At 42.5% G+C, this 26,536-nt stretch overlaps 1 protein-coding gene across 3 annotated transcripts; it reads right to left on the bottom strand.

Moving 5' to 3' along the window:
- Positions 1–298: 298 nt before the first annotated feature.
- nyap1 (neuronal tyrosine phosphorylated phosphoinositide-3-kinase adaptor 1) lies at positions 299–26,162 on the bottom strand. 3 transcript variants are annotated; one of them, XM_026182225.2, is made up of 7 exons: positions 25,603–26,162; positions 11,720–11,957; positions 4,717–5,087; positions 2,829–4,628; positions 2,493–2,735; positions 1,921–2,027; positions 299–1,307 (listed from the first exon to the last, which is right to left on the bottom strand). In XM_026182225.2, exons 2-7 carry the CDS (start codon positions 11,905–11,907, stop codon positions 864–866), a joined length of 3,153 nt encoding a protein of 1,050 aa, XP_026038010.1. In that variant the 5' UTR covers positions 11,908–11,957; positions 25,603–26,162; the 3' UTR covers positions 299–863. The 3 variants fall into 3 exon arrangements, with proteins under 3 accessions (XP_026038010.1, XP_080163622.1, XP_080163623.1); XM_080307496.1 differs by lacking the exon at positions 25,603–26,162 and adding an exon at positions 12,451–12,569; XM_080307497.1 differs by lacking the exon at positions 25,603–26,162 and adding an exon at positions 1,391–1,495 and having other exon boundaries at positions 1,168–1,307; positions 11,720–12,046.
- Positions 26,163–26,536: the final 374 nt, after the last annotated feature.

Here is a 26,536-nt window from a genome sequence, read left to right as displayed (position 1 = left end):
ACACAGTAAATATGACTTCTTCAAGTCTTAGATATGTATTGTAGGCTAGTTGACACAAGTTTTAATTATGTTGCTCCAGCGTCGGGAGGATATTGCTATAAAATTGCAGAAACGTTGAGAAAGTAAATAGATTTACATTACAAATATGCAAACAGATACAGTAGGTAGCTTTTACTCCTCAGTGATGATTATTTGCATCCACAATGACAATCTATTGATACCAAGACATCTCATATACATTCACAATTTCAAGAAACACTTCAGCAACTTATCTATGAGTCTTGCCTTTTCTCATCCACAGAGTAGTTTTTAAGCGTGTTGGACACCTGCTTGTTGGCGAAAATACACAATTTATGTATCAAGTAGTCAGGAAGAAATTTGGCAACACCGACTTCAGAAAACAACCCGCTAATTATTAGTTAGTTGGCGTCTTCCTTTTGTAGCAATAATACTGGTGTTTTGTGGCAAAAAACATTAGCAATTAGAACACATTTACATAGTGTACTACATAATACAGAGCAGATACAAATCCAATTTGTAAGAAATTCATGTAGTTTGATTGTAATACTTCTTATTCTTCACCTCTTAATCAGCATTTTTTTTTGTTTGTTTTTTCCCCAGATGGGTTCAGAGTCTCCAGTACCCTTCATCAGTTACTGTTCACAGATCAGTTTATCGCACAATAAAAATGCTATCAAGGGTTTTCTTCTTGGTCCATAGTCTCCCATTCCCTGGTGGTAATTACATCACCAAAGCCATTTAAAGAATTTTCTAGTTTCTATATCCATTTTTACTCTCATTCATAATTCTGCCATCTTCAGCTCATCTCTTCTAGTGCTGTACTCGCTGGCCTGACTTCCACGTCAGATAGCCGTGTCCCACACAACGGCCTGTGGCCTCTGGCAGGGAGGTGTGCCAGTTTTACGAGGTTCAGGTGTCCGTCTCCAGCTAGGGAGGATGGGCATGCTGTCCTGCTTGCACAAGCTTTTGTCAGGACGCCTGTGTGCCTTGATTTCTTTGCACAGGCAGCGCTTACGCTCGATGACTTCCAGCAACTTGCCGTCTCTCTGGGTCTGCGATGTGGATGGGGTGGTGACCCCACTGACAACAGGTTGTCCCTGTGCCAACTGGGCGAGCTGTTGGAACTGCAGCTGCAGGTGGTGCTGTTGCTGAAGCTGCTGAAGCTGCTGCTTTAACTGCAGCTGCTGCTGGTGTAGCTGAAGCTGCTGCTGCTGCTGCCGTGACACACCGGGACCACTGGGACTGCTGGGACTGCAGGGTACTTGAGGCTGGGCCAAACTATGCAGCTGAACGCAAAAGGGTTAAAAGTCAAGTTAGTGCTTTCATCTAGTCATTTATCACATGATAATATTTTCATTTATAAACCTACATGATTACTGCAGTGGTGTTACCAGTAACAGCTGGTCCTCACACATGTAGGAAAAAAAGAACTGCAGTTCCTGCAGACAGCCACCAGGATGCAGTCCTGCTGCATCTATTACAGTTTGAGGGAGGGTCAACCAGACACATGCAGACAGTCTCTGCAGCACACTCAAACTGCGTCAGCACTTGCTATGGAGCCAGAAACCGGGTGAAATGTGCTGCTAGAAGACTGCAGTTCACCTCTCAAAACAGAGTACAGCATGTTCTCTAACCCGCAAAGGCCTCTGATTTACTGATTGAGTACTAACCTACGTCATATACCTTTCTCTTTTTTTTTTTTTTTTGAGGCAGGCCAGAACCTTATTCTGCTCAGTGGGCATATCTACCAGCTAAAAATAGATCTGCAGGAGCTGTGTCTCTAGCAGTAGGGGAAGTAATAATGAGAACAATATTAATGTTCACTCTCAAATCTACCTGGGATGACGGTAAAAGAAACTGTAGTTTTAAGGCTTGGTGAATATAATACAGTGCATTCACCTGATTCAAGGCTTCTCGTGCTGGTAGACTGCTCTGTCTCTGAACGTCTCCTCCACCCACCTGTCTCACTCCAGCAGCAGAGGAGGAGCGACCCAGCCGCCCCACTTCTGTAAGGAAACAAACATTACATTGTGTGCCTGGTAATGGGAGCAGATGGATAGAACTTCATTTCAGCACACAGAGCTATGTTATGTGGCTAGACTTTTGATCTGCGACACAAACTCATTGCTCATTATTTAAGGTACTAAACAGTTACTGTTTACTTACCAAAAATTAATTATTTTGGTGTTTATTCCTGATTCAGCAATTATTGTCTTTTCGAATGGTACCAAAATAAGATAAAAACAGGAGTATTTGTTTGCACATTCCAAGACAAAGTTACCGCAAAATGTCATAGAAAGGATGCAGTCGAATCCAGAAATGTGACAGGTCACAATTGTTAATATCCTTTTAATAAGGGGCTTACCTATTATATAAATTACAATATATTAAATGTTTAGACCTTATAACTAAATTCAATTAAAATATAAGCTTTTAAAAAAAACAAAAAACAACCCAGGGTGCCTCCCTACCTCCGTTGCGACAGGCAGGAAAGGTCTGGCAGGGAAGAGGCAGCCCTACCCTGGGCAGAGCTCTGAATCCTAGGCTGCTGTCAACACCGGCCAGTGACTCACTGTGTCCAAGAGCCCTGCTTGTGGACCCACTGAAGTGGACTGGGATGCCTGAATGGCCTCCCCGAGACCCTATTCCAAGCTCTTCCTTGTCCGTCCTTAACAGGGCATCAGCACTACCGTTCCATGCCCGGCCTTCATCCTCTGAAAGAGGGAAAGGAAAAGAATACAGGATTAATAGAACCTTATTTTTAATGGCATTTGCACTTTGTAATAAAAAAGCAACCTCTGACTTACTCTCTGTCTCTCTGCTGCCGTGACTGAAGGACAATTTCCTCTGCATAGGCCAGTAAGACCCGTCATCGGCGGATAAACTGGCACTGCTGTCCCAAGGCATGAAGCCAACTTTAGACTGAAGGGATGCAGACCCTCCATTGCTCTTGAACGCACCTTCACCAATACCAGTAAGACTCGAGGGCTGCTGCAGAGATGGTGTCTGAGAGCTGCCTCTCAAGCTCTCATAAGCCGGGGGCCTCCTGAAGCCACCGGAGGGGTAGGTCCATAGCAAGGGGCTGTCCGAGGAGGGCGGCTTGTACGCTGGAAGGCCGTGAGGCGTGTGAGAACGGAGGTGTGGGCGAGAGTGAGGACGCTGGGATGAGGATAATGGCGTGGGGGTTGAGCTGGTGCTGCTTTGAGGCGTTTGGCTGCTCGTGCTGGTAGTGATGTCCAACTGTAAAGAGTGTGGACCTCCATCCCTATCACGATCCCTTTCTCTGTCTCTGTCTCTTTCCCTGTCCTTTTCCTTATCCTTATCTCTATCCCTGTCTCTATCTCTGTCCTTGTCTCTCTCTCTTTCCTTGTCCCTGTCTCCTCTACCCCTATCCCTTTCTCTGTCTCGGTCCCTGTCTCTGTCCTTTTCCCTGTCCTTATCCTTCTCACCTTTGTCAGACTTCAGGAGGAAGCTAACTGACTTGCCCTCCTTGCCTGTACTTGAGGTTTGTGTCTGGACTGTGGCCTGGTTAGAAGCCTGGGAGCTGCTCTTGGTCGGCACAGGAGAATCTCCTCTTTCTGGCTTCCGATAGTGATGGTAGTGTGAGGGGCGATGGTGAGGGTGATGATGGTGATGGGAAAAGGGGGAGGTGGATTTAGAGGAAGGAGGCAGGGGCGTGGAATGACTCCTGGCTCTCAGTCCAGGAGCTGGGCCTAACTGGGCGTCTCTGCTGTGCTTGTCCTGCTGCGCTGCACTGCCTCCTGATGATTCCTTGGAGCCCGACAGGGATACAGGAATATTAGAAGAGGCCGAGGAAGAGGTGCTCGCTTGTGTTGTTGCGCTTGATGTCTGAGTTCCCATTTTAGTGGAAGCAGATGACTTGTTCTGCACCCCGACCCCACTGGAGGCTGCTGCAGGCTGAGGGAAGGCGAGCAGCGGGGGCCGGTGCTGTAGAAGATTGGGGAAAGGCGCCGGGATCTTTGTGTTTGATTCTTGCTCCGATTTATTCCCTTGCAGCAGATAGGGTGTAGGAGCTCGTGGCGTGTGGGGGCTGGCAGAGAGGACCTGGGGCACTGGGGTGGAGGATGCAGAGGCAGGCAGAGGAGATGAATGGGAGATTGATACAGTAGCTTTAGGTTTGGAATAGGAAGGGGAAGAAGAAGATGGGCGTGGCAGCGAAGAGGAGCTGCTGGCAGAAGAAGGTGTCACATGAAAGTGTTTAGAGGTTTTCAGTTTCTCGTGTTTGGGAGGGAGGTGTCTGTGGGACTCCCTGTCCTCCTGCATTGGATATTTCATCTCCTCATAGATTGCCTCACTCTGGTCTGAGTCAGAGTCCGGTGTTGTGGCCACAGGGGTTACAGGGTGGGGTGTGGCCGTCTGACTGTCTCTGGTGAACACTTGGCCCACCATTTCTATATAGACTGGCTCATCATCCCCATCTCCTGTCTGAATCTGAGAGTCTGATGCCTGAAAGGGCATTGATGTGGCAGAAGGAGGCACACGTGAAGGAAGAGGGTCAAAGGAAAGCTGGGTGCTGGGACTTCTCTTGGGCTTTAAAGGAGGCACCTTCTTTGTTCCAATCTCTCCAGAGTCAGACTTCTTCATGGCTGCAGGGAACAAAAAAAAAAAGAAAGCAATTTCAAAAGAACACATAATTTTCTCTGTAAAATATGCACCTGAAAACACATTTCCTACCATTCTTTTTCTCTGAGTGTTTTGCCTGGGAGTGAGTGGGTGGAGGCGGAGGTGGTGTCTCAGAAGGAGGTCCTCTGCTGTCAGCAGACGAGGAGCTCAGGCGAGTACTGGGGTGGCGTTTGGGTTTGGCTGGAGGGCAGCGGCCGCCGTGTTGAGATTGGGTGTCTGAGTAATCTCCATTCTCTAGACTTGTATCTCCGGCTCCGACAGCGTGGCAGGACTGCGAGCGCGGCGCCATGGCAGAGGCACAGGAGTGAGGGGACAGGTCCTGGGAGGCAGGCATGGTCATGAAACCCATTCGGAAGTGCCGTCGGAAAGAAGCCAGGTCTCTGACTTTGCCAACAGTAGCTGAGGGGTCATTTTGCGTGGAGCTGGAATCAAGGAACCGGGTCAAGAAAGTGTTAATGGAGGAAAAATACTGTAGCATGAAGAAATCATAGAGAGGTGTAAAACAGTCATGTAGTACTCCTTATACTGACCTTCCCTTTTCCTCACTCTCTCTTTGGTCTACAGACATCGTCTTTGCAATAAAGAAATGCCTGCAGGGCGTCTGCTGCTGAGAAAAACACCCTGGAGGCTCCTTTACCTTTCTGCATTCACATCTGTATTCCTCAATGTGTGCTTACCCTTCAGACACATTCAATTAGAAACCAATTGCCTTGTCATAAGCAAGGTACTCGTGTGCACTCTGCTACTGGAATTCCCTTAATTTTTTTTTTCACTCATCTCTCTCTTTTTTTTAAAATATGTTTATATATTCAACCTACATCTGTTTTCTGCTCTCAGGATCACTAGAAGCATTTCATCTGTTACCATGGGAACAGTTGTGATTTTCTGGTGTTTGATACTTGCTCTTTGAAATCATCAATGACACAAGCTACTGCAGCAAAAAAATGAAACTGACAAAGAAAACAAAATCTGACAGAATACAGCAGCATTTCACTAAAGTGGGCAGTAGCTGGAATAGTATTTTTTTCTTTGGGGTAACTTACATATTTGCAGGGCATGTAAAAAAAACCAAACACACACACACAATATGTCTCTTATACAGTTAGCACAACAGGATTCAAGTATTTTTCAGCAGTCTGTGATCGAGCCTGAAGAGCACATCTTCACACAAAACACTAGTTACATTGTAAAAAGCAAAGCTGTCTCAGTCATCTTCTTCTTCTGAGAAACACGAGATAAGTCTTTGGCCAACTGAGATCGAAGTAAATTTATTTGCTTTAGTCAATAACATCATGAGCAAAACCACAGCACTGACACTAGGAAAAAACATTCACACGTGTGATAGAATTTTGTGTGTCTAATGTCACAGAAGAAAAACACACACACAAAAAAAAACAAGGAGCATATTTAGAAGGTTATATTCATATTTGGTCTAAATGTCTGATGTTGCACCTCTCATTCCTCCATATTTTGCTACGTAAAATGTAAATAGGCAAAAGCTTTCTTGACATTTCTTCAAGTAGTCTACGAGAATAGTTCTCCAGGCTTCTCGTAGGACATTCAAAGCTCTTTTTGGATGTTGGCTGCCCTTTGTTTTGATCCCACCAATTGTTCCCACACTGCTTCAATAGTGTAGAGGTCCAGCTCTGTGAAGGATAATCCAAGACTGATTGTGTGCCACTGTGTGTTTTTTTTCTTTCAGATGTGCTTTTATTGCACTGGCAATTTATTATTACTCTCATACCAAAAAATGAAGCTCCTCGTAATCAGATGCTTTCCAGAACGCATTGTATGGTGAATCTCAATCTGCAACAACATGGCTCTTTTGACTGCATCTCCAGCACCACTGGCAGCTCCAAACCAAGACAGTGCTTCCACTATGTTTTACAAATGACTGTAGACTCTCCTGACCAACTCTGTACATTTTAAAAACAATATGAACCAAAAATGACTAAATATGAATGCATATCCAATATGCAATATTTCAGTCACACAATTTCAGTCGTGTGTCCAATATCTCAGCCTTTTCTCCTTGTTTCCTGTTTCCTTTCCTTAAAAATTGCTTCTTGACAGCCACCATTCCACGGAGACCACTCCAGATTGTTTCAGTGAACAGTTTCAGTGAACAGTAGATGGATCCACTGAAGGGCCAGATGTACTGTATCTCTCAGGTGCTGTGTCAGGTCTTTGCTGGATTTGTTCTATTTTTTAGAGACATGACTTTCAAATACTGAGTGCCATAGAAGATTTTCAGGTCTGCCACTCTTCTTTTGTCATCCACTTGTCTAGTTTCCTCAAAAACATACCATGTTTTTTACCACACCATGCCAAGATGCGCCAGGCTTTCAGTGATTAACTCTTCGGGAAACAACTTGTGGTGCAAAAAATGCTATTTTAAGCCGAAATGTGTTATATTTGACATTTTTCACACATTCAGCTAAAGAAATGGGAACAAGCTATGTGTTTCTGCAACAGGCTGGTAGTAACAAAGTGCCTAAAGACCCAATTTAAAATAGGTTCATTCCACAGTTGTATGTCATGTGCAGACAAATCTTTGGTTTATGTCTTAGGTTAAGTAGCTTTTTATACTTGAATGATCCGCAGGTCCATGTTAAAGGACTTAACACAGACCTTAAAAAAGACAAATGGAAACATCCCTCTGAAAATGGTCAGGTACAAGGAATGGACAGAAAAACAGAGGGAGAAAATGTCCAAAAAACAACTTTGGAAGACTGTGAGAAAGTCAGGAGAACTATTGGTCAAGACCACTTAAAGAAATAACAAAATGACAAGAAATTCTGGCTCCTTGGAAGCAAAACATAAAGAACTGTGTGTGTGGGAGGGGGATGCACTTGAGACTTTTGCACAGTACTGTAAATTATTCAGCCTAGTAGTTAATTGTGACATATAACTATGGGCCTTGCAGCGCTTTCTTTTAGTTCAGTTGCAATACCCGTGAAGCACAGGAGACAAATGGGGCTTTCGATTTGCATTCAACATTTCAAGCAGCAGAAAATGCAATGAGGCTGCTCGTAGAGAAAAGAGAGGGTTCTGTTTTCCTTCTTCATGTGTGAGGCAGTGTGTGTTTATATAAGTGTGTTAGAGGAACAGAGTGCATTGTACATGTATCTTTGTATCCTTGAATGCCTGCGGAGACATGCTAGTGACTCTTCACAATCGACACAGATACAACAGGGCCAAATTAAGCCCAGAACAGAGGCTGAGCTGCTCTTTTTGACTGAAGTCTGTGTGTTTTTTCTTATTTCCATCTAAAGGAAGGAGCTTCCAACAGTTTCAAAATGAGACCAGACTCAGCGGTTCACAAAGTATCAGGACTCCCACTTCTATATTTGCTTTACCTTCCTTGCTGCTTCGCATTAAGCTCATAATCTGCGGGAGCTAAATGAGATCGATACCACCTTCATATCTGCATTTTAGAAATGAAGCTACAGCCAGCAGCTGGTTAGCTTATCTTACTATAAAGAGGGAGAAACTCTTAGCCCGGCTCTGTCTAAAGGTTACAAAATCTGCCTTTCATCACTTCTAAACCTCACTAAATGAAAATCTGTACTGGAGAATGAGATGAAGCTTGCCATTTCAGGACAATGAGCTCTTGTTAATTAAAGGCACAATATGATTCCTGTGCAAATGGGATTTTTTTTTTATCATGAATACAAGACTAACAGAAATATTGGTCAAAACAATTTCCATAAACAATCTTTATGCTGTAATAACATCCTCTGTCTTGCTTTTTCTTAATGGTATGATTGCCAGCAGATAAATTTAATGTCTTGATCCCAGCAAGCACTAGAAAGAAGAAGAAGGTGATGTCATCTGCTTCGCCCTTTGAACCACACCTTTGGTAGAACAGACTCTTGAATACTACCTCCATCTCCTTCTCAGAATGCAAGATATTCCCAAAAGCTTCGATAACTGTGGCGATAAAGCGTTCGCTGGAGAAATCCAGTTCATATCATCCTACCCCTGTAGCAGCATATAGTCCTGTTTCTAATTCACCTTTTCACTTGGAGGCAAGGTTTAAGAGCGGGTTATGTTTAAACACCTAAATCAGACCTGAAAGAATGTTATTTTTGAGAACATCAAATCTGATTCGAAGGCAAATCAGAGCAGTCAAGTCGTCTGTTGTTAAAGTCAGGGGTTAATGCTGAACTCTAAGCGTGTGTCTGTCCTCATTCTGTTGGACCTCAGTGACATATCTGACACAGTATGCGACACTTTAATTGATTGCCTTAAGTTATGGGTTGTCACCAGTGTGGTTTCAAAGTGATCCGATTCTTCTTCTGTCACCAGAAGAAAATGATACAAAAAGTGAAAGTGCCTTATGGTTTAACCAAAGCAATCAAAGGCAGTCGTTGTGTATTGATTCTCTTAATGATATTATTACAGGGCTGTTTACTAGCATGTGAGAGTTTTAAATGCCCCTAAAGGAACTAAAGGATAAAACATGCCTTCCTTCCGTGACATTAAATAACCACATAGTGAATAATGTCTTTGAATTTTCCACAAGATGACAACAGCTGTCTCTGTCTGTGCGTGTCACTGTAGACAGTCACCTCTTCTTTTATGTTTTTTAAGTTTTTCTACTATCATGAGGCCGTGCTGACAGACACAACAAAGTGGGGGGTTTTTGAGAGAAATGAATGAGTTGTCTATTCAGAGCAACCTTTAAATATCTTTAACCGACAACTGTCGACCTGTTCAGTGTACCCCACCTCTCGTCCTATGAGTTGCCAGGCTTTCCCTCTACCAGACCACTAACACTTCCAAATCAGCACAAGAATTTATTAAAACTATTTACAGTTGTCACGACTGGGAATTGTTCATGCCTTGTGCCATAAGGAACTGTCTCTATTTTTAAAACTCATATTAAAATTCACCTATTTACCATTTGCATCTCCACAGCCGCCTGCGCTTCGTGTGATTTCTCTACTGGGAGCCTCGGGATGTTAAACTGTCTGTCAGTGCACAGCTTCCTTTATCCCTCCACTCTTTCCGTCTCCTTCTCTCTCCAGCCAGGTCTGCAGTTGCTGTCCTCCCTTAAGTCCGTTCGGTTTTCACCCCTTTTGTCCCTGTGCAGTTTTATCCCTGACCCTGTCCTGTTCGTAATTATCACCGGTCATGTCCCGCTTCCACCTCTGCTCCTCTGGCCCCACTCGGCTCTGCTTTCATCACTCATCGTGTCCCGTTGTCCTACTTGCTGCCCTACACCTTCACTGGCTTGATGCTGCCATGGCGTTGATCTCTGCTGCCAACACGAGGGCCTCCAATTACCGCCGTGAGTCATAAAGCAATGGATGGCACATCTAAACAAACTTGAATTGTTGTCTTTGATGCTCTCATTCTCCTCTTGAGCACAAATAGCCCGAACCCCATGCTGAATTCGGTTAGTTATAGGTGACTCACATTTGAACAGCACATCCTTCCTTCTGCCCCCAAACCACATGCTCAGATACACAAGATCACTCACTCACAGGCTTTTCAGCACAATGCTGTCACGTGAGTGTGATGACGTTAGGTCTGTTTTGACCCTTTTGAAGAGTGCTTGAATTAATTTGCTTGTTTGGGGGTTTGATTCTCTTCTTTCTTCCTGTATCTAAATACAAATCTGATCTTAATTCTGATAGTCCTGCAAAAATAGACAAATTATACTGGGCTGAAAAATCACAGAATTATGTGGGACTTTAAATATCGTTGACATCGCACTTCTGTGCTGTGATTTACTATGATTGCTTTTCTGCTGGAAGATTGTTTTTTAAAAAAAGAAAGAGTCTGGAGGTGATGCATCAGCAGCTAACTGTGTTCTACTGGTGCACAAGTTATAGCCTTGAACACACACTGCACAGTGTTTAGCAGCAAGTCCTCAATGCTACAGTGAAATCAAGCAGCTGCAGAAGAAGTATTCAGTAACCTCATAGTGTGAAAATAAAAGATCTACCTATCCTGCATGTCTCAATCATGAAACCAACACAAAAGTGCCTTAACGCTTACCCGCCATAAAGACAACATTTGATGCCCTCACTAATGTCTGATTCATTTTGTTCTGTAAGCAGGCCTGAAATATGACAGAATCCTCTCCGTTCAGAAAAGAGCTTTAAGGGTTATTCCTAGCAGGATAAAGAGTTAAACTTGTATTCTTTCTTATAGTCAGCAGGCGTTCAGTGCTCTGTTTACAAAAGGAACTGTGACTGGGTTAAAGTCTATGGGAAGCAACACTATTTTGCGACGCTTTCAGCACTTTGCTTGTGAATTTGTGGTCTCAATAGTTGATTTGAAACCATATTTTAAATCAAACATTCAAAGAAAACATAGCCCACTCTATTCTATCTGTCAATTTTGTAACTCGTTTTTTAATTCACTGTAAAAAAAAGAGAAAAAAAAGCAAAAGTCCCAGTCAGTAACCAGCGTTACCTGAGGCTTCAGATTTAATTGGTGACATCACGGTGAATGTGTCCATCTTTGCCATGACGTCCATGTGCAGAATTATGTACTTAAGAAAAATCACTCATTTAAATTTATGAATTTTTTCTAAAATCTTTTTTCTTTATTCCTTGTTTACTCTTTTGCTTCTGAAAAGCTGCAGGCCTGCAGAATTTGAAGGGGGCGTGTGCGTGAAATGTACATTAGTCAACCTATAAATCCTCACACTTGCTTCTTAAAAAAACAGTGAAAGAGTGAATGGCCCAGATTTATATAACATGTTACTGCCAAAAACCATTTGATTTCATATCCATGTACTATAACACTGTAGTGTATGCATTCAGAAATTACGCAATAACTCAGTTTTCTCATTTCTATGTGTGCTTTTGGCCCGTTTTTGCCTTGTGCAATTCAGCTCTACTAATTTATCTCATCTAAAGACCGTATTAACTTCATCATGACCTGCCGCTATGCAAATCTATGAGATTCACTTCCAGGTGAACCCTTCTGACTTCACGAACAGTGGCTGGAATTAAGATTTTGAAAATTAAACTCGTTCACACTGGATAAGAGGCTTATATTTCCACTGAACTGAACCCTATTGTAATCCACTCACCTCTTTTTACTTCCCTCTTGGTCTCTCTGCCTCCAGTCCAACCGGCTCTTACGATACAGCAGGTTCATGTCGCTGTGGGATCGCTCTTCCTCGCAGCCTATCACAGCGCAGTGTAGCCGCTTGCTTCGCCTCTCTATGTCACGCAGGAAATGCTCGACTGCCACATCCTGGGCAGAGCCAGAGCTCATGGTATAGAAGAGGACTCAGGGGATGGCGATGTATGTCACAGGCAGCCCTCCTTTAGACAAGAGAAAACAGGAGCTCATTAATCATTTAAAAAAAAAAAACCCCAAAAAAAACAAGTTTAATAACTTTCCAGCCTGCATGCAGATGACAAGATTGACAGTGATTACTTTGTTCATGCGGCAACATAAATAATCAACTCCAAATTACTGGCAAAAGTTGTAAGGGAGTCATTGCTTATCACGCTCACTGTGTCATAGTGAACAATCCTTCCCATTACTCTACCTGGCAGCCGTCATAGCGAAGACACGGTGATGCATGATGATGATGATGATGGAGGTTGCAGCTTTGTTTACCCCTGCCTCTAGTGTATCACATGAAAACTATTTATACTTTCATTATCCAGTTATGAATATTTGAGTAAGCATGGTAAATCAGCTGCAGAGCATCTTTGGCTGCAGGCCCTGGGATGGCCTATCTAAGCCTGTCTACTAGCCAGAAAGTAATGCGGTTTGTCATATGTAGTGCATGCACAGCTTCCTACTCACGCTCCCTCCATGTGAAGTCAGGCTTGTTGTGGGGCAGATATCTGGGAGTCCAACAGTGTTTTCATGTTGGAGAACGTGAGTGTGCAGCGCAATTGGCTAAGAAAAGAGCAGATGTCAGCTGATGCACGATGCTAGTGTTTTTCCACCATAAATAGAAATTGAATGTGTTTTGATGGTGGACACTCAAGTGGTATCGTCGGTGCCCCTGGCATCAGCATGAGTTAAACAGCTTTGCTGGGGAACTAAATTGAATCAGCCACTTTACATGACATGCATTATTAAGCTAAGCTTGTTTGCAGTGTAGCTGGTGAGTAATTTTAATGGTCCGCATTATCAGATATTCTCACAAAGCAGAAAACGGGGGGAAACAAGCCATATGAATCAAATGTGGTGGAACACATGCGAATCCAGTTTAATGAGACCCGATTTACAATTAAGGTCCTATGATGCTTCACACAGCATGAAAATACATCAAAAAGTATATATTGACACTTTCCAGCTGTGCTGTTGTTTTCCTAATTCTGTAGATATTTTCGATAACTTAAGCAGTTTACCATCGTCTGCACACCATTTTCACTGCCAGTGCAGTAGCTCGGCTATGTCTTACTATAAAGAGAAAAAGCACACAGTGAGAGCAGCAGGCGCTGTCACCTGGGCCAGGTGGCATGTTGATCTGTGTACCTGTGTGTGATTCTTTTGTCACAGCCCAGTGTGTCATCCAGTGTGTCAGCGTGGCTACTGCTATTCTTGTACCCCACAGCTCTGACCACAACCTCGACCGCTGCTGCTGCCGTGTTTGCTGACTCAATGTTAATTAGGTTAGGGAGCTGTGACTGTAGGTTGGGCTTTTGTTAAATGGAGCTTTGATTTTGGTTTCTAGGATCTGGCAGCTGAGTAGGCAGCCCCACAATTGTCACATTACACCCTGTGGGTTGGTGTACAATTAGCCAAGCTAAAAGAACCGAGAGTCCAGCATCTTATATATCTACAGGCAGGTTTGTGTCATCAGACCAGGCTGCAAAATATTGTTTTTACAAGCATGCAATACGCTCATATAGGGTGCCTGTTATTAATCCCCAGAGTCACTTTCTAACCCAAATAAACTGAGAGCGTTTAGGAAGTTGTTTCAGGAGCATCTGTAGGGTCAGGAGTCGCTTGAATTCCTCATTAAAACCAGGAGGCAGATGGAGCCATGATTCACGTAACTCAATCTGCATGCAACGCTGCAAACTACTCATTCATGCACATAAGCAAACATCACACACACATACTCACACACACACATATTCAAGGCCCCCATAACACCCTTCAAACACCCTCTGTGTGTATAGCAGTAACTGAAAAAGCTCCGCCAATATGACTACTATAGAGAAGCGGGAATTTATCGAGGCACATCATAATCACCTATGTAAAATATGACAGTGTAAAACATTTACAGTGTGATTTATGAGCGTAACAAAAGTTATGAGTGAAACATTATGCAGTCAGGGGATTCACTCTGGGTGTACATTTTGTGGTATCTCATGTCGAAAACCTTTCCTTCTATAGCTGCTACTGGATTCACAGCACTGGAAGGCTTTGTGCTGCAGCCCTCTGCCCTCCAGTCTCCACCTCAGCAAGCGGTCCAGCAGTGTTGTTTTACCTCGCTGTGAGTGAGACAGCAGGACTGCAGAGTGGACAGACACATCATCACACTGGCGTGGCCTCGATAAAAGTGAAAAATTTCTACAAAACATGTATGTTTGCGTTTGCAGAGGCTGGATAGTTAACATGTTGCTAACACGTTGTAGCAAATAATTCAATAATCAATCTGTGACAATAGGTAAGGAAATCAGGGAGGGGGGTGGGGGTCAGGATTTTCTCAACACCATATTTTTGGCTCACTTTATCAGATATTTAGGAAACAGTGCACTATACATATCCTTCACTTTGTTTGGTTTCTCCTGAATACCAAAGCCATTCCAGCCCACATCTGTATGGTATCTCAGCACCTGAGCTGGACAGCAAAGCCTGAGAAACAAACAGAGGAGAGGAGGAGAAGAAGAGAGAGGCGGTGAGGAAGCAGTGCATGAGGATGGAGCAAAACGTTCAGTGGAAGAATGAGCAGCCTGAAACACACACAGCTAGGAGAGGAGGAGAGACAGAGGCAGCGGGAAATGGAGAGAGAGAGAGGAGGGGGCACGGTGAAAAATGGGGGAAACCAACAAAATAGAGAATCACTGATATAGCAACACGGGGAAGAAGACGAATATGATTAGGCGGGAAACGTACTGCCCAGACAGACTGACGGAGGGGAAGATAGAGACAGGGAGCATGGGAGCAGAGGGAATGTGCAAATGGAGGCAAGTGGAAGGGAGAGAGGATAGAAAAAAAAACAGTGAAAGGCAGCCAGACGACAAGAATGGGGGAGGGAGGTGAAATCAAGCCTCTCACACTAGTCGCTGTGTGTGGTCTCCTAGCAACACTGTCAGCATCTCTTCCTTAGCCGCTGAATATTCACAAAGCAGGACGTCAGCCTCATCATACAGGATGATCCCAGGGTTAAACTTCACTGCAGCTTCATTTGTACCCGACTCTCTCAGGATCAATAAATATCACATGTTTCTTAAATAGCACAGTATGTATCTTAGTAGTATCTGTACTGAGCTATACAGGGGCTAATATTAATCCAGGCAAATACACTCAAATGATAACGCTTAGTATTTTAAATCCTATCAAGCCAGATTTGAACCATTTTCTTTTTCAATGAGACAAAGATTAATAAAAAATACTTAAGGTGAGAATATACATACCAGCTGATATACTAAATACTGTAAAGAATTAAACACCAAAGTAGGAGGGATGTGAAATCCCACCTCCTTCTTCTCAAATAGCCATCACAAATGTTTTTACAGTTAAACGCCAACTTTCACATTGGCTGGATACACATTATTGGGTGAAACAGCTCATTACTTCTTTCAGCCCAAACCATATCAGCTGTTTTTATGTCTATGATTTGCTTCAGTCTGAAATACTTAACTCCAGGCACAGAAATCTATTCAGTTTCTTATTATGCAGGAAATCTAAATCTGATAGAGTCAAGGCTCATTTAATGTCAAATGTAAATGATGACTTGTGTTGAGCACTTTCCTTAACAAGGTAACATCTGGTGAAGAGATGCTTTTTAACAATCGAATGAAACACTCATTTATAGTAAACATATTACAGCATGATACGAGAGCTTCCGCATAGCACTAGGGCACTAAATACATTATTATGGGGGGGGGGACTACTACATGATCATTTAAAGGTTATTATAAGTTTAAACAATTTTTATAAACTCCCTGCAAAGCAGAGGAAAAGGGATTTAACAAATTAATCCACCAAATCATATCACTGCACATATCTTTAGAGCACTATAAAATGCTTAGAGAGTGAGATCAGATACAAATCTAATGTCTGCAAGGTAAAGCCACAAGCCAGTTTACTTTGGTTATCGGAGCTCAAAAGACAGAAAGTGGGGGGAAAAGCAAACCTGAGCTGTGTCCAAAGATAACAAAGTTCCCCAGCCACTTCCTCTGAAGATCACTAATTAACACACTATATCACATTTATTTATATAGTGTGTTTAGAGGTGCTGGCAGGCATTTTTTTTTTTTAGCATAGTAAGGCTTGCTGTTTTCCCACTTCCAGTCTTTGTGCTAGTCTAATATAGCAAGGTTTTTTAGCAGGTTTTTGGATCTTCCCATGAAAGAACTCTCAAAATATTTTGTTAAATTTGGTTAATTTCAGCAGAAAAATATAAAAAGTGACGACGAGCACTGGTCAGTTGTCGAAAAGTTGCCTTTTTGCAAGTACAAACATGCTTGCAAATATATTAATGGCCAGATTTTTCTCACGCTTTCTGTTTACAGAAACTGAACTTGCAGTGGGAAATGCTGTCCTAAACATTTGGTGAGTCAAATCCTTTAATAATTTATGACAAGCTGTCCACCTTTAACGCATCTGAACGCGGGAACAATGTCACATTCATAAATTCTGCTGTTTTGGGATCAGAAGGAGAAGATGTCCATTTGGAGCACTGATAAATGATTCATGATCAGCTCAAGAAATACTTTGCACGTGTTGTTTCTCCAGAATCGGGGTTAAACTTGTTTAATGTCAGGTTCAGTCAACCGCCCGCTGTGTAGGACCTGACTTCGGCTCTTAAACACTTAAAGATATTTCTGCCTTTAAAATCAAAGACCCTTTACACTCTGGCCAGCTAACCTGCAGGCCAGAAAACACTCCAATTGACACCTATTGCTTTGTGGGCCCGTGCACAAAAACAAATCAATGTAACCCTTCCTCAAACCAAAACAATCACTTAAAGTAAAACCTGTGAATGTGTGAGCCTGTGCATTGTGTGACTCACAAATTTACGTTTGTGTGCGGTGTGTGTGTGATGGGAAGAATTCTCTCAAACCACAGTCACTACTTTCATCTGAGGGTTACGGGGGTTCAAGCGTGCCTTCGGCTTCCCTTCGTGCATTGCTGTTGTGTGCTAAATTCTCTACAATATTGCATTGTGCAGTGAGATGCCTGTGGATGATGAGAATGGACAGGAGGAGGAGGAGGTGGAGGAGGAGGAGGAGGAGGAGGAGGAAGATGTATCATTTCAGGACAAGGATGGAAGGCTGGTGCATAAGAGATAGAGAAACGTTCGAGATGTCTTTCTCATGTTTTGGGCATGAAAGAACTGCAAAGCAGCTATCAGGAAAAACTGGGATGTAAAAAAATCAAAAAACCCTCCAAAACCCTTAATGACAAAGTCATTGCTTCAAAACATTAAACACACAGAAGACACATGTACACTCACTTAAAAGTATGTGAACGGGCACTTCGCACACTTTGGGTTCTCCTCCTCAGCGTTGTTCAAACTGAGTGACCACTAAATCTTTCATGGAGCGCTACCAAAAATATCCCACAAAAAGCGCTTCCCTGATTCCTCAGGATACAGCCCTGAGCCACAACAAACGTTCAGAGATGTTCAATGTATGCACCTATTCGCCCAAGAAATAAATCCACTATTGTTAGAGCAAACAACACACGGATCGTGGATAGAAAACATGACCAGTCACAGCTGGTCAATAATAAAATAATTGCAAAAACAATGGAAATAATGTCGCTGCAAACGATGTCTTTCTGGTCAAAAAGAGGCAGCGAGCCAATGACCTCCCAATCTCCAGCTCCCACCTCAGCTCGCCCTTGCCTTCATCATCTTCTGCTGGAATCTGCAGTAACCAAGGTGACCCACTGCACTTAGCATACATGAACACTTAACAGCTTGCACATTCGCAAGCATTTACACAACACTGGGCAGATTTTCCTTCGGTCTGCAGCTTGTTGTTCTATCACATGCATAAAGGGTTGTGGGAATATCAACTCATACCGCAGAGATAAGATTCAGAGCAGACTTTTCTCCGGCAGCGGCATGTGGACGCTGACGAGTGCCGCCACTAGATGTGCTACAATTTAAAAACCGAGCAGGGTCCCTTTAAGTTAGTCTGGCTTTCGAAGATTGCATTAACAAAAAAACGAGGGAATTCACATCATATAGAAAAATTTAGTCTCTGTTTTGTTTGTCTTTTCATCTGGCTGTTGAAACCCAGACTGTGAGATATAGCGCCGCAGGGACAAGAGTAAGAACTGTGGAAGAGGGAAGAAAAAAAACTCCTTAATGCTTCCACTTGTGCATGAGGGGAAGAGCTCCACTCCGCAGCTGCACACGCTTCACTGAGCCAGCATCCTTCTCTACCCAAGATCTGACTCATTTTCGGATGTGGATTACCCTGCAATATTGTCTTCCTGTTAGTTTCTTCAGCTTAAAGTCATATATTTAGATATCTAGTTTACAAAATTATCGTGAAAATATCCAAGTAGATAAAACTCAAGATGCTCAGTTTTGAGCATCTTGCCTTTCTCTGTTAGGTAGAAAGGCCTGTTTTTCAGTAAATTATATCCCTTTGCATGTTTTATGTATTTTATAACAGCCAAAACCAAAATAATCTGCAGCTCTGTGGGTGTCCCTTCCCCAAACATGACAAACCTTATAAACTATTCAGCAACAATTAAGCAAACTCAAATAGCCCAAAGCAAAAAAGGATCAGCTGAACATCACTAAAAGCTACACATATGATTTGCCTCACAGCAGTTCATGGGCTTGACTCACATCTTCCCAGAGCTAACGCATTCAAACAAGCAAAAAAAAAAAAACAAAGAAAAAATTTTTGCCTCTGGCTAGAGAACAATGTCCAGAGATAGCTGCAGAAGAATAAAAAACAAGCATGAGGACTGAGGTGACCTCTATTCAAAAATCAAATCAAAACATCGCCACACACAAGAAAGCATCAGAACTCTCCCCCAGTTAGTCATACTGGAAAAACAAAAAACCTGCATGTCAGACCGGCCTTCGTTTGATTGACAGATGAAGCAACGGCAGCGTTGGTGTGATTAGCAAAGCCAGGTAGGCCACAAGTGGTCTTCCAACATTTGAATCAGCCTACTCTTCGTGCTCAACATCCCCCGATAAGCGAGTCATAGTGTAGGCTGTACAGGATAAGCACACACATGCCCACACACACACAGCTCTCCCACTCATCGATCTCATTACAAACAAATCATATCTCTTAGGGACCATGTTATGCACCCCATAGTGTTCAAGAGCAGGACAGTAACTCACGACAAGAGGGTTTTGTAACACATTAAGACATGACAAACTTTACATGATGTTAATAGCTGGTAAAAAAAAAAAAAAGAAAAGAAAGAAAAACACACACACACACTTAACTGCCAGCTCTTTTCTGTCTTTGTATAAGGTGAATAAAATCGCAACAGGGACTTTTTAAAGGTGTTGAATCAGGTCAAGTATGTCTGAGAGCTTTTCAAAGCCGTGCAAACTGAAATGAAAGAGAGGTGGTACAGGTGTGTCGTCCATACAGGTATGATTGGCAGGCTTTCAGCAGGGGGGTCTCACTTGAGCAATTCCTATTCTTGTCATTCCTGCTGCTCACTGTACTGACAGTGATGAAATGAAAAGGCCATAACTGGGGCAAATGGCAGGTGATGGCAGATTACACACTGCAGGGGGCCCGATGGAGGCAGTGCTTTCATACGCTGTACTCGCGTTGTGGTCGCGTTGGACACATGGCCAGAAAAGGCAGATGGAAAAAAAAAAAGTCACTTATAACAAGATGATTGTGAGATACGTGTCCAAAAACCAGGAGTGTGATTAACATCCTCTGCGTCCGCTTTTGATGTACCTGCTGTACGTCTTGCTCTCTTGCGCAATAATGCTCAAAAGACTGCGAGAAAATGTGGCGAGCTGAAAAAGTGCCAGCTGGATTTTGAACTAAAATGCTCAAGCGTTTAAACGCGTTACAGGGTTTAAAATACTGACTTTTAAAAAATGAATTATTTCTCAAAAGAAAACGGCCCAGATTGGGGCAAAGATAAAATAACCTGCATGATTCAGAATCCCTTCCCCAATCCCAACAACTCATATTGCTTGTGGGACCCCCCAGCATATTTTTTGTGTGCAATTAGCTGGAGTTCCTTTTGCTGCCAAGTAGCTGAGCAGCAGCAGTCTTTTCTCTTTTTTTAACAGGACAAGGCAAAATTGCTCTGACATTTAAAAAGCATATTTAAGTTACACTACAATTAGAATTTACATTTCTGAATGTGCGATCGCCAATTTCCAACACTGCTGTGCTCTCAGTTTTTGCTGGTTTACGATGACCTTTGGCAATGTCACAGACAATAAATTATCACTGTGAGACACTCCTAAGACCATCATGTCTCCCCATCAGTTTGAGACCCACTCACTCACACAATACAGCGACATGTGGAGGAGCAATATTTGCGGAACATGATACGCTTTTGATTGTTTGCATCACACAACTGCCCCGATTAACACGTTTCTGCCTCCTAATCGTTTAGCAAACATTAATGAAGGTCTCTTGAAGGTCTTTAGCATAAATGTAAAACATTAATGAGACCGGGGACATTAATATAACACTATGGACCACTTTGGTCCATTTATGCATGCCTAAACATGTATAATTTCAACAACAAAAAAGAAAAGAAAAGCTGCATTGTGTCCCTCCTGTAATTTCAGATTTTGCCAATTACTGTTCCAACATAATGACCCTGAAATGACTTTGCTAACAGCTTCTTGCCAAATAATAATAATGATTAAAATAAAAAAATAAAAAAATTTGAATGGCTCATAAAAATGTGTAAATGTGTAAACTTATGTTTTGATGAAAACATCTGCATTTTGTTTGCATTTATTTATGATGCTGCAAAGACACAGATGCACACAGGCGGCTGGTGATTAACGTGGCTTGAGCCTGGCGCCAACAAGAGAGGAGTGACTGCTGGCTTCTAACTTTATTTATTTTGCATGGTACCATGCGAATGACTTTGAAAGGTTTAATGAGAAGAAAACAGAGGGGAAATGAACAAAGATGAGTTGCCTCAAGGAAATCATTACCACACATCATTACTCTTGACTACACACTGCAGTGAAAGTGGATGCTCTAAGATACTCACAATCCAGAAAAAAAGCATTTAAATGGGGCATTTAATTTAAATTTTCATTGGTTAATTTGCCCATATACATTCAGTCATCCTCCGGTCAGACAAGGGACAGACGTCTATGAGCTTTTAATGTGAAGAGTCACAAAGCAACAGCATCCAACAAAGTGGACGCAGAGGGACGTCCCAGATAAAGCACCGAGGAGTCATTTGTAGCGCAAAATAATAGCCCCACCTCGTCCCTCAGTGCGTGCAGGGTCTGCCTATTATTCTATTATATTTTGCTGTGTTTTTGTTTTGCTTTTCAGAACCTGTATTTAGAGCAACACAGAAAAGAAGAGTGGCCAGTATTTCAGTCTTCTCTACTGAGAAAAAAAAGGAAAGAATTTATAGTGGGGGATGAAGATGAAGAAGAAGAAGCTTAATGAGAATCAATTTAGGGTTCTTTTATTTCTGTGTAGTCTTGGAGTAAAAGGGGAGGAAAAGCAGAAGACAAAGGGGGGCAGTCATCGAACAATGTTCAGGTCTGGGTTTGTATCCAGGACATGGTTTGTAAATGGCATGCCCTTTAATCAAGAAGCCGCTAGAGACCTTTACCTTTAGCCCTATATGTACTCCTATACACTGTGTCTGCTTAAAATAGCTACATGAAAAAGTGAGTCTGATCTACAAGCAAAGGCTTTAGTGTTAAGGTTTGACGGGCACTGGTGATATACTGGTTTAAAACTGAACCAGGAAGCCTGGTAAATTTTTATTTTATTAAATTTTTATACAGCTTTAGATTAAAGTGGATCTGTTTTCTGTTTCCTTCTTTTCTATAAACATATACTTTTACATCGGGGGAAATCACAATAAACATGGCCAAAGTTTGAAATAATGAGATCAGCATATGTCGGTGTTTGTTATCCCGGTGAGGCACAAGCTCGGGCTTGAGACAGCTCTACACACTTTCTATTCTACAAGAAGTCAGAGAGAGGGGATATCCCATCTAAGGCACACGGTTCTGGCTGTAAGCACCAAAGTCCCACTCCCTTCTGCTCTGAACTGTCTGTTTAAAAGGGGCAGCCAATCAGGACAAAGCTAGCTTAAAGGGAATCCAGATCTAAGAGTAGAAATATGGACCTGGAAATGAAAATGTTGCATTGACTTTGTGACTTTTTTCCAAGTTTAAACATTAACCTTCCTGTCTGAGTTTCGACAAACAAGGGGAATAAACCTTAGCAGAAAAATAAGGCCCAGACTGGTCCTTTTGTGGTGTCCTATGGGATGTGTAGACATTCTTATGAGGGCCTATCACAGGATATCCTCTGCTCTTTCAGCTGTGAACATTTTTTAATCAGTCTCTTAGAGTTCTCATTATTTAGCAAGGTCAGCGCGACATTATGGCCAGAATTACGCTACATTAACAACTGATAACTGTCGTATTATCAGTTATGTGACACAAAAACAGAATATCAGCCTCATCACGGGGTCATATGTTTATAAACCAGAATTTTTTCAATGTGACAAAAAAGAAATACGTCCTTAAAGATTCCTGATTTATAAGCATATAAAGCCTTAATGACTTTTCTTTTAAACCCACAGCTCTCCTCTAGCATATCCACAACACAAGACTCAAGAGAATATCACAAACTTTCCTCAAAGCATCTGAATCTCCCTTTGTTAAAGATTCCCATCAAATATAAACTGACACAGGAGTGCCAGTAAAAATACAAAGAGGATATGCTGTCATTTTAGAAAGGAGCATGGGCAGTAACAATTAATAACATGGATTTAAACTGATACAACACTGCAAAAATCTTAGTTTGACCAAAAGGTTTTTTAAAATGTGTGTAAACCATAATTTTACTGTTAGATTTTACAAACAGAAGCTGAAAATCTACCTGTTTGAGAAGCAGGAACACGTGAATGTGTAGCATTATTTCACTAGCTTACCTTAAAAAATGAGTTAAACATGGATCAACATCATATGTTGCTGCCGTTTGAGAAAAAAAATGATGTTCAGCTGTAGTATTCTTTTGGTTTTTCATCACTTTTGCAAGCATTACATTTGTTGAACATATACGGGGGGACGTGAAGATGAGCGACAGAGGTACAAATGTGGCCAGACTTCACCCGGGAAACCCACTGAAAAGATGTGAACTAAATATACACCAAATAAAGAGGAAGAGTTGATCAAAATGCACTTTTTTAACTGTCTGCAGTCACTCACATTGATCACAGTCTGTAACAGAGGAAATCGTGGTCATTTCTGATTCCATATGTCTCATGTTCTTCCTTAAAAATAGCACTGTATGCTAACATTGCCCACATTACACTATAGTATTACTTTTAACAGCATGCTAATATTCAAACTCTAGGGAAACAATCTGTTTTGGTGCTTCAGTTTAAAAAAAAAAAAAAACCATTAGTGCTCATGTAGACACGGGTATCTACTCCACCAGAGAAATGGGCTTAAAATGTCAGCATCTGCCAAGTCTGTCTCTCATCCATCAGTCCCCTCACTCTCTGTGTTTCTTTCCTATTAGTCCCCTCTCCTCTGTGGCCACGCATAGGCCATCCCTCATCCTCACTGGATCCAGTAATTTCTCATTCGTTTTTAAATCAGACATGATGCACACAGCGGGCTAGAGCAGCTGAGCATTTCCATCCTCTTGATGGAAAGAAGCTCAAATGCAGTCAGAATCTTTCTTTCCTCATCAAAAACACTTGGGACTTCCTTTTTAAAATTATTTCCGTTAGTAAATAACAACAATAACCTCCGCTCAATTTCATTTCTTCTTCAAGTCTTTTGCTATATTTCATGTATTTTTTAAAAGCTCTAAATATTAATTTAGTGGGATAAACCTCTCTGGGATTGAAGGGCATGAAATGAAACCCACTCTATTTAATTCCCACCACTTCCTGCTTTTAATACCACAATAAAATGACTGCGGCCCGCAACGCAGAGCTGCCACTTCCTGTTTTTAATCACATTTCGCTACAATCACATTTTGAGATCACTAGGTGAGCCCGGCAGTCAGTGACAGGTGGTCTGAGCACCGGTTTTCTTCTGCATGCAAAACACACTGCACAGCATGCGTAGCTCATAGCCTGCACTCAATGACCCCAAAGTCACAGCTGCTCTCACCCAACCCCGATCCACTCTGTAGCTAGGAGTGGTTAAGCCAAACTGCACAAGAGATGCTCACATAACTGACCCTGATTATGTGCATCTGTTAACCTAAGCTAGATTTAAATGAACGTATAGGAAGATTTTGGTCTTATCAAGCTCCAAGGTCAACTGGGACTGGCTAGTAAATAGTGTGAGTCTCAGTTTCAAGCAGTGAAGTATTCAGTCTTGCTGGTCCAGCATCTTTAAAGGCAAATGATTACATTAATTGCACATTCAAAGGGGAGGCCTTCATTATTCATGTTGGGACTGCTTTGTCCTTTTTAAATGCTTTTATTTGTTTTGTGGCAGGCAGTTAATACCTACAATAAACTGTATGGATATTCCATTTTCTTCCAACATAGCTTCCTATCTGTAATATTTTGAAGCAGTCTAATTACAAGTTGTTTTTTGGGGTTTTTTGTGTTTTCTTGCCTTTCTTCTTCTTTTTAGGGTGGACTGTGACGAAGAAATCTCTCAGCAGGAGTGCTGTTCAGAGGCTGTTTAGAGGCTGTCACGCCCGGAAGGCGGGTGGGGTATGGGTTGAGGGGGGGAGACATTGCTGACTAGCCTTAATTTTGCGTTCAATTCACAACTTCTCGACGCTTTTGAATCGTCTTATGGAGGATCTAATGAAGAACACTGCGGCAGTTGATCGAGTATTAATCACCAGATGGCTTTCCCTTTAGAAAAGAGAAAGAAATCTAGTGATGTGGCTCCCTCCATCCAGACGCCTGCCTCTCTCTCCCGCACCTCCAAGACGCGCCAACACATCCTCACCTGGACGCGCACAAACAAACGCACACATACACACACACGTCACCCCTATACTCACAATCAGAGTATTACCGCCCGTTCACACACGCACGCACGAACGCACACACAAAAACACACAACCGTGCTGCATTTACGGACTCGTATAATCCGTAAACATGCAGATGTTTTCCATCAGGGCCATGCAGATTAAGACGCCAAACACTGCCGCCCCTGTCACCGCTGTGCTGTAGATATTTTGATTAACAGCGCCGTGCATGCTTCAGCATCAATAGTCAGCTGATGCGGGCTTGTTTTCTGGTGAAATATTTATACGGGGATGTCACGACTGTACACGAGCTGTGGGTTGTTACTGCGTGGCGATGTGGCGATATCTGCACGGATCTTTTACGTTTGGGGCTAAAATACGGGCCTCGCATTGAATGACGCGAGCCGCGAGGCTTCAAGGTTGAACAATTTGGCTAGTGAACACACGGCGGCTCGCTGTCACCCGTGCACTCTGGTGAAATTTACGCGTAAAAATGCCCGACGTCCCTCCGCAATATACCATGTTTTCATTTGCTAATAAGGCAGACCATAACCACCATAACCACGACAGCTCTCTACGTGGGCTAAACGATTTTGTGATTTATGCAGCAAAAACAAAACACAAATGAAGGTGTGATACCTACCTTGATAGCTGTAGAGTCTACGGCTGGCGCAGAGGTAGACTGTGCCGATCGCCTAAACCAGTTGCCCAGACTCGTAAAAAAATCAGACAACAACAAAACCACGCCGGTTGTTGATGACACAGCTGTCTTGGTAAACAGAAGGGAAGGGAAATGAATCCTTTCCCAGATGTGTCAATTGACGTGGAAATAAAAAATTAGATATTCAGACGCCGATCACCGGACTGACGCCTTTTCTTGACGTGAAAGGTCTTCCATTTTTAGGGGGATAAACGGCGCACTGTACTACCGAGGATCGCTGTAGACTGGCCGGTGCGAGATCTTATTGAAAACCAATATGCAATTCAATGCGACGTTAAAATGCTCCCCAGCCGACATCATCCTTGTGTCTGTGTTTCTTTCAAAATCATCCGCAAAAGAAACACGCTCACAAATGCGGGGATGAACAGAAAGAAGAAGAAAAAAAAACGTCAAAACAAAAAATGCGCAGATGTCAGCGCGCTGTGCTGGTTCAAGCGCTGGGCATCCTCACTGAGCATTTGCATCCATATTAATATTCATACAGTACTTCCTGAGAGCAACCCAGTGGTTGTTTTGAGAAAACTGATTCCTGTTATCCTGCTATTTATCGCTCAGTGAAAGTGAAAGCCACAGAAACTGCTCATATTAACAGCACACTCATTAAATGTCCTTACTTTTTTTTTTTAAGGCTTTTTATGCAAACAACAAAAAGCCCTTTTATTTCACCAGAGTGCTGTGATGTGCAAAAACAAAGTCAGCCTGCCATATAAAACATTGTAGGAGGATCGCGGTGATGTAATGGAGGATAAAATACTATTAAGTATAAAATAAGCTCGCCAAAAAGCCCGCGCTGAGTACCACAAAGTAGGCTAAGCCGTCAGAGGAATATTAACATTTTGTATTAACTGCCTCCAGA

Source organism: Astatotilapia calliptera, chromosome 10, assembly GCF_964374335.1.
Source record: "Astatotilapia calliptera chromosome 10, fAstCal68.1, whole genome shotgun sequence".
Lineage (NCBI taxonomy): Eukaryota > Metazoa > Chordata > Actinopteri > Cichliformes > Cichlidae > Astatotilapia > Astatotilapia calliptera.
The sequence above is the reverse complement of the archived record's forward strand: the minus strand, read 5'-3'. Positions and strand labels throughout refer to the sequence as shown.

What these genes read in the sequence shown, in the direction of transcription:
- nyap1 (XM_026182225.2), bottom strand. Translation starts at nt 11,907, where the DNA reads ATGAGCTCTGGCTCTGCCCAGGATGTGGCAGTCGAGCATTTCCTGCGT. An exon ending in ACACTCAGAGAAAAAGAATG is followed by an intron (nt 4,629 to 4,716) that starts GTAGGAAATGTG and finishes TGTTCCCTGCAG; the next exon opens with CCATGAAGAAGTCTGACTCT. An exon ending in CACGAGAAGCCTTGAATCAG is followed by an intron (nt 1,308 to 1,920) that starts GTGAATGCACTG and finishes TTTTGCGTTCAG; the next exon opens with CTGCATAGTTTGGCCCAGCC.